Genomic DNA, 12481 nt, shown 5'->3' on the forward strand with positions numbered 1-12481 from the left:
GGCCTCTGACCATCATGGCCTCCTAATCATCCCCATACATTGATTGACATCACTCTTTCTCCTCTCCACCAATAAGCTGGTGTGTATTTGGGCGTTTTACCGCAATATGGCTTCTGTCGCATCATCCAGGTGGACGCTGAACACTGGTGGTGGACGAGGAGATTCCCCCTTTCATGTAAAGCACTTTGAGTACCCAGAAAAGCACTATATGAATGTAATGGTAACACTTTCTATGAAACCCGTATTTATAATCCATTATAAGAGTTTTCTTAAGCCATTATAATAATATAGCATTATAAAAAAAAACATGGAATATTCATGAGATGATACAACATATTATAATATTTACTTATTTGTGGCTATAGCTTTTAAGATTATGAAGATTTATAATAAAATGAACAGGTTGCATCTACTTTTTACAATGGATTATAAAGGTACTGGTCATAATTAGAATATCATCAAAAAGCTGATTTATTTCACTAATTCCATTCAAAAAGTGAAACTGACAACTAAGGAAAATCCTTATTTAAGTATCTCAGAAAATCTGAATATTACTTAAGACCAATACAAAAAAAGGATTTTTAGAAATCTGAAAAGTATGAAAGTATGAGCATGTACAGCACTCAATACTTAGTTGGGGATCCTTTTGCCTGAATTACTGCAGCAATCCGGCGTGGCATGGAGTCGATCAGTCTGTGGAACTGCTCAGGTGTTATGAGAGTCCAAGTTGCTCTGATAGTGGCCTTCAGCTCTTCTGCATTCTTGGGTCTGGCATATTGCATCTTCCTCTTCACAATATCCCATAGATTTTCTATGGGGTTAAGGTCAGGCGAGTTTGCTGGTCAATTAAGAACAGGGATACCATGGTCCTTAAACCAGGTACTGGTAGCTTTGGCACGGTGTGCAGGTGCAAAGTCCTGTTGGAAAATGAAATCTCCATACAGTTGGTAAGCAGAAGGAAGCATGAGATGCTCTTAATTTTCCTGGTATATGGCTGCGTTGACCTTGGAGCTCAGAAAACACAGTGGACAAACAACAGCAGATGACATGGCACCCCAAACCATGACTGACTGTGGAAACTCTACACTGGACCTCAAGCAACGTGGATTGTGTGCCTCTCCTCTCTTCCTCCTGACTCTGGGAGCCTGATTTCCAAAGGAAATGCAAAATTTACTTTCATCAAGAAAGGTGTCAATGGTCATCTTTTGGACTGTCAAGTCAGCAGTCTTTCCCATGATTGTGTAGCCTAAAGAACTAGACTGAACTAGACTGAGAGACCATTTAAAGACTTTGCACATGTTAGGAGTTAATTAGCTGATTAGAGTGTGGCATCCACAATATTCAAATTTTCTGAGATACTGAATTTGGGATTTTCCTTTGTTGTCAGTTTTTAGTTATAATAATCAAAATTAAAAGAAATAAACATTTGAAATATATCAGTCTGTGTGTAATGAATTAATATAATATACAAGTTTCACTTTTTGAATAGAATTATTGAAATCAACTTTCTGATGATATTCTAATTATATGACCAGCTGTATTTCCTGTATTTCTCATAGTTATAATGTATAAGTCCTAGGGTTGTGCCAATAGATAGTATCGTGTATCGACGATAGTCAGAGATAGACGTAAGCAGATTTCTCTGTCGAAAGTCAAGATGATATTAGGCTCATTCTCCTATTAATGTATTAAATTAGAATAATAATAACTATTATTATTTTTATTAGGCGGCTTATTATAATTTGGCTATCAAACTGCCCAGCTATTTCACTTCAGCACCGCATTTCACACACACAAACAAACACACACAGCACGCGTACACCGAGACTGATCACTTAACTTATAACGCACACTATGTGGTGATGACGTAGAAGGACTATGTGAGAACAACTATGAATAAGTTTGCGCTTTGCCACCTCGTTATTATTTTCATGCACAAAACTCAGGGTTTTGGCCATTAAAAAGTCTCCATCCTCAAACAGATGTACATCATCTGCAGATAGAAGGTATTTCATTGCACTTTAACAAGTAATCTGAATGACCTGTATGTGTGCAATATTTTAAACGAGCCCTTACTAACTTAGTTTAATACCACAGTTAATGTTAGAATGCATCTCATTCTTGTTTCTGTGGCCTGGCGTCAGACACGTCATGAGGCGAGCAGTCCAGAGCGCTGTATGACTGATGCAGTTCAGTTCAACTTTATTCCAAATATATCAACTTACCGGTTTCAAATAATTTATATTTAACGTGTTCGTTTATGTACAATATTAGTGTTAAACTGTTGGACCTGATGAAATCTACTATTGATTTTCACCGTTGTCTGATTTTGCAAAACATTTAGACTGATAACTGATTCTTCCGTGTGCAGATGCGGCAGATTTGTCACAGGACGCGTGATATGACAGTTGCGTCCAACTATATATGAACTAGCTGTTTTAAACAGTATTTTTATATTTAACGTTAGTTTATTAGTTTGCTTGAAAGTATATATTTTTTTAATTATGTGATTACTTAGGCTCTCTCTCGCGCACCTGTGTGGTTTTAAACACCAAATAGTTATGCTATGACAAGAACATAGAGTCTCTCTCTTGCTCCACACATGCACGATAATATCGTGTATCATCGGCTGACGATATGACGATTTGAAAAATGACCATATCGCCCAACACTAATAAGTCCCATATCTTGCCATTTTTCTGATGCTACTTTCCTTAAAGCAGTCAAAGACCATTTATAAGTAGTAATTACATTTTTTCCTCTCAAACAGCCATAAGATCAGATTTCTGATACCAGATTAACGTATTGTGGTGGAAAAAATTCATTAAACACTGCTTCTGTATGCTTATATATATATGCATGTGTTTTCTTAGAACTGCTGTGTGGGTTCAGAAGGGCTACACCTGGGGGGAAACAGATGTCTGAGAAATGACCTGAGGGGGTCACCTAATGCCACGTTTCCACCGCAGGAACTTTACCCAGGAACTAGGGACTTTGGCCTGGTACTCAGTGTGTTTCCACCGCAGCAACCAGGAACTAAAAGTTTCGGGTAAAAAAATGCACCTCAGAAAGTCCCTGCTGGCGAGGTGGTACTTTTTCAAAGTTCCGTAACTTTCGGGGCGGGACTTGGGCGCTAAACATGCTGATTGGTTGAGTTCACGCAGCATTGGTTGTGTTCAACCACCATTTATTCGGATAAACATTTTCAAAATATTACTGTTATTGTGTCATGAAATGTAACTTTAAATGTATTTCAGGTGAGAAAGTTGTTTATTAAAACTCAAATCTGTGGTTTATTTATAAAGACAGAGCCTATTTAAAAATGTGTTTCGCCGATCTCGGAGACGGTGAGCTCCACTCGATCAGCGGGAGCTCAGTCCTCATGTATCCGCAGAGAGCAGCCTCTCCTGGGATAGACCTTCTGATGTGTGCCACTGGCTCTGATGTCTCTTTAGTGGTTAAACATAAAATATAATTTGTTTTGGGTAAATCTAACAGGTTATCTTTGGTCTGAATTCAATTTATCTCTATGTTAAAATGAAAATAAAAAAGGCAAATTTATATAATATTTTGTTTCATTGTAATGGCTGTATATTGTAACGGCGGCACGCCATTGCAAAAGGTTTTTTTTTTATTAATTCGGGCGCCAGGTAGAATTAAGGTCTACCACCATAATATATTATACCGGGATAGCTCGTAAGCCACCAGTTACACAAAACATCCCACAAGAAAGATTTAGTGTAAATATTTATATTATTCTTTTACAAAACAAACAAACAAAAAACATTTCTCACAACAGAGGTTACAATAACGAATCACAATGACTTTTATGTAGGTCAAGTGTTGTAGGCTCGCAGTAATCAATAGTCCATGATTTGCAAAGTTTAACTCAAGATATCACACTCATGCAAAATCGTCATGCTCAAAAATAATCATACAAAACATGAACAAAAGAAAAGCGCTCGCTCTGAGCGTATCTTGAAAGAGTTAGAATGAGTAATTATGAATGTTCGTTTGTGTGTGTGTGTGTGTGGGTGTATAACGTAATGTGTGTTTATCACTCACTGACGTGACTGCACAACGCCACAGAGGAGACTTTCGGGCTTGAATGGAATGGATTTGGAGTGAGTACCTGAGGTAAGGCTTTAACACCCGGCAACGCTCGGCAGCTGGTGTCTGACGGTTCCAAAAATGCGGCGATTAAATCCCTTTTTGCAAGGGCGTGACACCGTTACATAAGTATCACATAGTATCGTATACACATATCCCTGAACTAAGTAAATTTCTGCAGCTGTTATTATGTTTAAATGAAAACAAAAGGAGGCAGTGGTATTTGATATCCTTTTTTGTTTTATTCTAAGTATACAGAGAGGAAAATTGCAGTAGTCAAAGCGAGCTGACTGAAGTTATCAAGTACGCTGCGGTTTGCAGAATTACCGGATTTGCATCGTCGCAGACATCACACTCCTGAGTCGAATGCACAAAGTCCGAACTACCGAGGATGCAAGTCCTAAATCTGCGTACTTTGTATTGCGCGCAGACCTACGACACCAGTCTATTTGCCTAATCTTCCCGGTACATTACACCGCGGTGGAAACGCAGAAAGCAACAGGTCTGGGGGGAAAAAGTTCCTGGAAAAAAAAGTTCGTCGTCTAGCTCTTACAATACACACATAGTGGTTTGCTGGTGTCCATTAGAGCCTTTAATTATCGTTCTGTATTAATGAGCTGCTTACTGACACACACACATATCGGAAATCGCGCAGCTCACACATCCAGGAGAAAATAAACTTGTCAATGCTGCCCCAAGACTTTTATTAAATACAGTTTGAATACTGAATCGCTACATTATATTTTCCAGCGACGAGAGGATACAATTGCTGTTTTTAAGAAAACTCACTCTAAAAAGATAAACGCACAGACGCGAATACACCCAACTTTCATCTCTCTCTCTCTCGAATAGGTAATATTTAAAAAATGATTAAGCGATTTCTAATTACTGGGGGGGATTAGTCTACGGCAGTTATCGCCCTGATCAGACATATGCTGTGGCACTATCATGCATTCTGTAATGATATGACGTTAGCAAATATTAGCAATTTTTTGCAAACATTTCTGTGAGTAACATGACCGTTAATATGAACTCTCAATTGAATGAAACATAAAACCAATGATTACTTTTCCTTAAAATCTTTATGCCATAAAGCTTACATTAATGTGTCTTTTTGTTCGCCGTAGCAGCCATGTTGCAGAGATAATTCATACCCCTTCGTTTGAAGTGTGGTCCCGAAATATCTTCATTTGAAGGGCTATCTGGCCCTTCCCCTTACCCCTTCCCCTCCAACCAATAGAGAATCGAGACACCCCTACCCCTTCACGTGAACGCGCGAAACAAAGGGGTAGGAAAGGGGAAGGGCTAAGGGGTAGAATTGGGACTGGGCCTTAATTTTGCCACAACAGTGTGATATGACACATTTGCTATTTTTATTGTAAGATCAGTTTGACTATTTTGATGGTACCCTTTAGACAGCTGTGGATAACAATTACATATCAACTAGCGTTCAGTCAAGTATTAGTATGTCTGCTAAATATATGCTAACCCTTTTTTTGATTGTCAACCAACTGATAAACTGACTATAAGTGTCTTTGCAAGTATGTTAGCTTATTCTATAATACTTGATTCAACCATTCTTTAGGACACCGATACTCTAATGATAGAGGTAGTTGGCATGTAGTTTCAAAATTGCTTATAGTCAACATTAAGGGGACCATCAAAATAAAACGTAACCATATAAAACTAGAGTTGTTCCGATTCCGATACTAGTATCGGAAATATCTCCGATACCACAACAAATTATGGCATCGGCAAGTACATGAACCCATATACCGATCCAATACCATTTTCTTAAACAAGACCTAGTCATGACCGCTAGCTTTGCCTAACCGCTGCACGGTTTTTCTTCGCTGCTCAGAATGCATTGCAAACACAGGAAGTTGTGCTGTGTTGCCACAAGTAACCCGTTTAGAGCAGCGTAGAAGAAATGAAGACAGCACTTAGCAGCACTGATCTATATATGACTGGATCGCTCATCGCGTTCTAAACTGCCAACAGACAGTGAAGCCGCTTTTATAGCATAGATCAGTGGTTAGCAGTATGTCTCTGTAGTACTGGTAGTTACCGACTCCCGAGTATATTCGGTACCCGCAGCTGCGTTCAGTCACTTCCGTGTTAGTCAAACCTAGGGCTCCTGACAGTAGTCGAATATATACTAGTCTGTGAATATTAAACTGCAAAATACTATTTAAATATTACTCCTGCAAATTCTGCATCTCTGTGGGTGACGGGCTCAGATGCGCGGGAGCTCGCTGTTTTGTAGTCTCTGTCGTGTGTCACTATAGGAGGACACGAACGCATAAACCGTCACTTCGTGAGAATTTACCGTTTCATTTGAGAAAACTGTCATATCATAAACACAGACAGTCAAAGATCTTCATGGCAGCCCATTAAAATAAATGTTTGGTTTAACATGAGTAAATTGACAATATATTAAGCTACTGTTGTAGCCTACAGTAGATTTGGCTATGTCTCTATGTAGTAATAATAATACGTCTCTATTAATAATAATTATGCCTAGACTGTTCTTTTTTTTTACTTGTTTTGTTGAAAAGAGATTGTTTGATTAATATATCATTTTTATATTCCTAGACTTATTTGTTGCAGTTTTTAATACAGTTATATTGTAAAACTAAAATACCTTTTTTAGTTTGCGGTGTCAGATTTTTGGCTGCATTTGAAGTTCTTTTTCGCTTAAGAAAATAAATAATATTACTGCCAAATTCATGTCAGATAATAAAAATACTGTAATAAATACAATAGTTCACCATTTATTTACTCATGTTTTATTAAGGGATCAGTCTGAAGCACACCATAAAATAATTCTAGCAATTTACACAGGGCTAGTAGTATATACAGCTGTATTTACAGATACACACCCAGTTATTGGATCAGTACTCGGTATCGGCCGATACCCTTAGCCCAGGTATCGGAATCGGTATCGGGAAGAGAAAAAGAGTATCGGAATATCTCTATATAAAACATTGCTTTTTTCAGTTGGGGTATTAAGCTCACTTCAACTAACATTAGCTCCACAGAAACACTCAACATCTAACCACTAACAAGCTTTAGTAACATACTGTACAGATCTTAATGTCAAGATATGATACAGGCCATTATACTATAAATGAAGTAGATATATTATGGTGTTCATTGAGTGTTATAAATAATCATACTTAAATGTATAACCACAAATATGTAAGTATTATGACATTATAACTGACATGATTATTCAAATTATTATTATTATTATTGTTATTATGTAAATGCCCACATCACCTCAAAAAAAGGTTAATCTCAGATACAGTTAGTTTTTGGAAGAAGGCGTGCTGAGAGGAATGAGACAGAGGGGGTTTCCCAATCAGAAATCAAGCCTAGTACTGGACTAAATGGACCTTTAAACCAGATTAACAGAAATCTGTTTTTACGATATTACGATATACATTATCAGTGTTTCTTATACACTGATTTACCACTAAAGGCTTTTGACAATAAACATGAGCACAACATGTTTTAAAATCTCAACATGGTGTGGGTGATTTATATGAAAGTATCTTTGAAGGGAACTGTTTTCAGAAAAGGTTTGATGTCATTTTCACTTTATCTCATAAAGTAGTGTTCATGAGCTCAGCGCTGCTTTGTGTAAAGCCGTTACTGGGGAGCCCACTGTTTTAGTGCTCCAGACGTGTGTCCTCCTGGAAGAGAATAGGGCTGCTTGATTATAGCAAAGTCATAATCACAGTTGGGGGGGGGGGGGGGGGGGGGTAATGTAATTAATGTAACAGCACAGTCTTCAATGTAAGAATTAAACATGCTTTGTTTTTTCAGTCAAGAAAAGTGAGTGATTTTGTCTGTCTACTGTTTGATTAATATTAAGCACAGAAACAGCAAAAATAATATTACAATTAATCGATTAATCATTAACCATAATACTGCAAAATGCATCTATTGCAGGCAGCTGCCATGACGCAAAAGCCATACACACACACACACACACACAAAACGCTTTCTCACTTGAATTAATGGGGTTTTAGTCTGAATAAAATGCTAGTAGCAGGATTATAAAATAAATAGATGTGATTATGATCATTTCATAAAATGAAGAGAGCGCGCCATACGTTTGAGATCATTTTACTTTGTTGACTATTTTCTATCCCGCACGGAGACCGCTGAATACGCCTCTTTAATTGGTTTTGTGATGCTCGTTGTTGTATTTTAAAACACAATTGCAATGTTTTCAACTGACATTATGGCATTAAAACATTATGACAATTATTACAGTATTTTTAGAATTTTTGCGTTCCGGTACGGCTAGCCTATTTGTTTGTAAAAAACAGACATACAGTGAATTAAATCGTGACTGTATGTGCGTGCAGACGACGAGCGAGCGCGGGTTTGACTAGTTTTATTTGGATATTACTGCTCATGTCTCATTCGGCACAAATCCTAATGTTTCTTTATTTGCAATATATTTTAATGTTAAACTATTATTTATAATGTAAACTACTAACACAGTCGCACATAGACAGAAAAGATGATCCTCTTCATATGAGCAAAATGTCCTTGAACCAGCAGAGTGGACCGGTATACTACGGTCTATTTAAACTGACGTTTAGTTGACTATTTTATTTTGATAATGAACAGACTGCGATTTAAGTTTGAATTGCTAGAATATACGTGTGCGCAAGGCTCGAGGGTGATAGAACAGCTGAGACAGAAAACAACAACAACAAAAAAAAACTTCTCGCAGGGTTAGGAAAATGTCTCTAGATGCCGTTCAAGATAGCCTTCATTAATGTGGCTTTGTTCTGTTTTTTTTTTCTTAAATCTTCTAAGTTGGGAGATTTATTTTTATTAACTTTCACTTTTAATCGCATCTCTTACTGTGTGTGGTACACATGGGTAGGGAAATGAAAGATTTCATGAAATTAAGAATTCGTTCTATTTATTAATTTGTTCTTGTTATATATCGTCACCGTCACTCACAGCCGCTCGCACGTGTTCTGCGCAAGAGCCGCACGCAGCCCACCATTAAATCAGTTAACTGACAATCGACAGCCCTAATCGTTCAATCTCTTATCGACAATTAACCGATAATTGATTAATCATTTGCATCCCTAAGTCTGACACCATGGTATAATGAGCATACTCGCACGCTAAAGAGAGCAGCCCGGAAAATGGAGCGCAGCTGGAGGAAAACAAAACTAGAGAGTCGTAGTTTGCTGACAAGCTATGCAATATCACGTTCATAATCGCAGATGAATCGCATACGATTACGAACGCGATATTGCATAGCTTGTCAGTGAACTACGGCTATGTCTATTAAGTGCCGCTCCATATGAAAGCAGGTGATGGACATTTACCGCTAATCACAGAACCGGCTTTACTAATGAGACACGCATGACAATCGCATGTGATTAATCTTGCCGCCCTATTTAAAATATTGCTTATTACTTATAAAGCACTGAATGGTTTAACACCTCAGTTGAATGATCTCTTGTTAAATTATAATAGAATATCAAAATCAACTTCAAGCGGCAGATCCTTTTCTTATTTGGCGCCTAAACTCTGGAATAACCTACCTAACATTGTTCTTGAGGCAGACACACTCTTGCAGTTTAAATTTAGATTAAATACCGATCTCTTTAACCTGGCTTACACATAACTCACTAATGTGCTTCTAATATCCAAATCCGTTAAAGGATTTTTAGGCTGCATTAGTTAGGTAAACCGGAACCGGGAACACTTCCCATAACACCCGATGTACTTGATACATCATTAGAAGAATGGCATCTATGCTAAAATTAGTCTGTTTCTCTCTTATTCCGAGGTCACTGTAGCCACCAGATCCAGTCTGTATCCAGATCGGAGGGTCACTGCAGTCACCCGGATCCAGACATGATGGTGGATCAGCACCTAGAAAGGACCTCTACATCCCTGAAAGACAGCAGAGACCAGGACAACTAGAGCCCCAGATACAGATCCCCTGTAAAGACCTTGTCTCAGACGACCAGAGGTGTCAAGTAACGAAGTACAAATACTTCGTTACTGTACTTAAATATAAATTTGGGCTATCTATACTTTACTGGAGTAATTATTTTTCAGCCGACTTTTTACTTCTACTCCTTACATTTTCACGCAAGTATCTGTACTTTCTACTCCTTACATTTTAAAATAGCTTTGTTACTATTTAATTTCGGCTTGTTTTCATTCCCGCTTGTAATCATGCAAAAAAAAAAAAACCTATCCAGATAAATCGCGCCATCCGGATGGAGTGAATTTGATTGTGGTTGGATGAGAAGTATAAACATAAACCATTCCGACACCCTATTGGTTTGTACGCGATCCATCGCACCTGCACATGACACACATCACACTCCAGCAAGGACATAGCCAGTTTTGGGTTAGTTTATCAAAAAATATATTTCTTTAAAGTAGGGTTGGGTATGGAACTGGTATCCAATCGCCTCAGAGTCAGTCACCTTAAATTTCATATGAAACCGGCGTCAGACCGGTCTCCTCCCGTCTTTCAGCGCGCTCTTCATACCGCAGACCGCGGCGGAGCAGCGTGAGCTCAAACAGAGACAGAGGACACAAGGTATGCGTTTATCGATAGATTGTTAGAATATCCATATCTGTGCAGTACTTTGTCATAAATACGGTTTACAAAAGGTCACGAAGAAGCAGTCGGTTTCTCATCTACTGTAAAGTTTTCGCTTGTCACTGCTCATCACACCACAGCCGTTTCCTCCAGCGAAAATCTAGCCCTTAACACATATAAACGAACATGTACTTTAATTACACTTATTTAAATATACTTAATTTAATCATACGTACTTTATACATACACTAGCTACTGTGCAAAAGTTTAGGCACGTTATTTTCAATTAAAAGAATGGTGTTCATTTTGCTGTAGTGTGTCAGTGAAAAATATCAGTTTACATATCCAAACATTCATTTTGCCGTTGTCAAACTGCTTGTGCATTCAAAATCGCACTAGATTATTATTCAAATTAATGGCAAACTGATATTTTCTACAGACACACTACAGCAAAAGATATGAATAACTGGCTTAAAACCATTTTTTGGGGTGAAAATACTATTTCTTTTCCATAAGACTTTTGCACAGTACTGTATTTTAAAAATGACATTGTTGCTACTTTATAAAGAATGAGCATACAGTAATTCACACAACTGATTAAAAACAGAGACAGACAGCACTCATCTTAACTAAATATCAGAGATTGACAGAGATACAGTAGAAACATTATGTGTGGTTTTGTATTAAATAATGACCCAGATTGTGAAATACATTTATTAGCCTTAGATTAAAGGAAGCACAACTTGGGAAATGAGAGCATCCAAGGTGAAAGCTATGGATTTATTTTAAATATTTGTAATGTTCTTTAAAGTTATCCATAGTTTTTTTTTTTAGGTTCTTTTTTTTTTTAAGGTATCGGTTCAGGCACCGGTAGGGTTTTAAAAGTATCGAAAAGGCACTGGACACTACTTAAAAGTTATTATTTCTCACTGGCTCATTTACCAAATGCTTCCTCCAAGTGCTTCCTCCTCCACAAAGTAAGCTACTGTAGGTAGTTCGGTAGAGAGACATTTGAATAAATTATTGTTTGCGATTGATGACGTGATTGACAATATTGTGATTACTAGGCTTTACCAACTTTGTAACTCATTACCCCCCAAACACTGGACATAGCACTAGCAGACATATGTACGGAATTCAGGAAGCTATCATTCAAAAAGGTATCAGGATGAGTTATTTTTCATTTTTAGTTTTTGATTAATCACTTGGATTAATCATTAATTTTGACAGCACTATAATTTGGGGGGAAGTCGTGGCCTAATGGTTAGAGGGTTGGACTCCCAATCGAAGGGTTGTGAGTTCTAGTCTCGGGCCGGACGGAATTGTGGGTGGGGGGAGTGCATGAACAGCTCTCTCTCCACCTTCAATACCACGACTTAGGTGCCCTTGAGCAAGGCATCGAACCCCCAACTGCTCCCCGGGCGCCGCAGCATAAATGGCTGCCCACTGCTCTGGGTGTGTGCTCACAGTGTGTGTGTGTGTGTGTTCACTGCTCTGTGTGTGTGCATTTCGGATGGGTTAAATGCAGAGCACAAATTCTGAGTATGGGTCACCATACTTGGCTGAATGTCACTTCACTTTCACTTTCACTTTCACTTTTTATTGTATATAGACAACCATACAAGTGTAATTGTTACTAAGCCTGCACTAATGTTCTTGTCCATTGTCCTCATAGATTCCTGCAGCTAAACTTGGATGTACATTTACATTCCATCAAAGGTTATTGATTGACCTCTGAAGTTTGACTTTTTGCACCATAACAATACT

General features: G+C 38.0%; 3 protein-coding genes across 7 annotated transcripts in view; 2 read left to right on the forward strand and 1 right to left on the reverse strand.

The window, feature by feature from the left end:
- Window positions 1–12481, forward strand: part of LOC127955956 (zinc finger protein 501) — a 315828-nt gene that overhangs the window by 44053 nt on the left and 259294 nt on the right. The gene's annotated exons all lie outside the window — the stretch shown is intronic.
- Window positions 1–12481, forward strand: part of LOC127956046 (zinc finger protein 93-like) — a 235215-nt gene that overhangs the window by 26364 nt on the left and 196370 nt on the right. The window lies entirely within an intron of this gene.
- The window catches only part of LOC127955934 (zinc finger protein 658B-like), a 97830-nt gene that overhangs the window by 4094 nt on the left and 81255 nt on the right, over window positions 1–12481 (reverse strand). The window contains exons 2-3 of one of the 4 annotated variants that reach the window (XM_052553600.1): window positions 631–917; window positions 101–168 (exon numbers count right to left, since the gene is read on the reverse strand). The exons of 2 other annotated variants lie outside the window; for them this stretch is intronic. In XM_052553600.1, the coding sequence (XP_052409560.1) occupies window positions 101–168; window positions 631–782 (220 nt within the window). In that variant the 5' untranslated portion in view covers window positions 783–917. Of the gene's footprint in view, window positions 1–100; window positions 169–623; window positions 918–12481 lie in introns of those variants that run through there. One more of the 4 variants, XM_052553602.1, reaches the window with a different exon arrangement.

This window comes from Carassius gibelio, chromosome B4 (genome assembly GCF_023724105.1).
Source record: "Carassius gibelio isolate Cgi1373 ecotype wild population from Czech Republic chromosome B4, carGib1.2-hapl.c, whole genome shotgun sequence".
NCBI classification, from domain to species: domain Eukaryota; kingdom Metazoa; phylum Chordata; class Actinopteri; order Cypriniformes; family Cyprinidae; genus Carassius; species Carassius gibelio.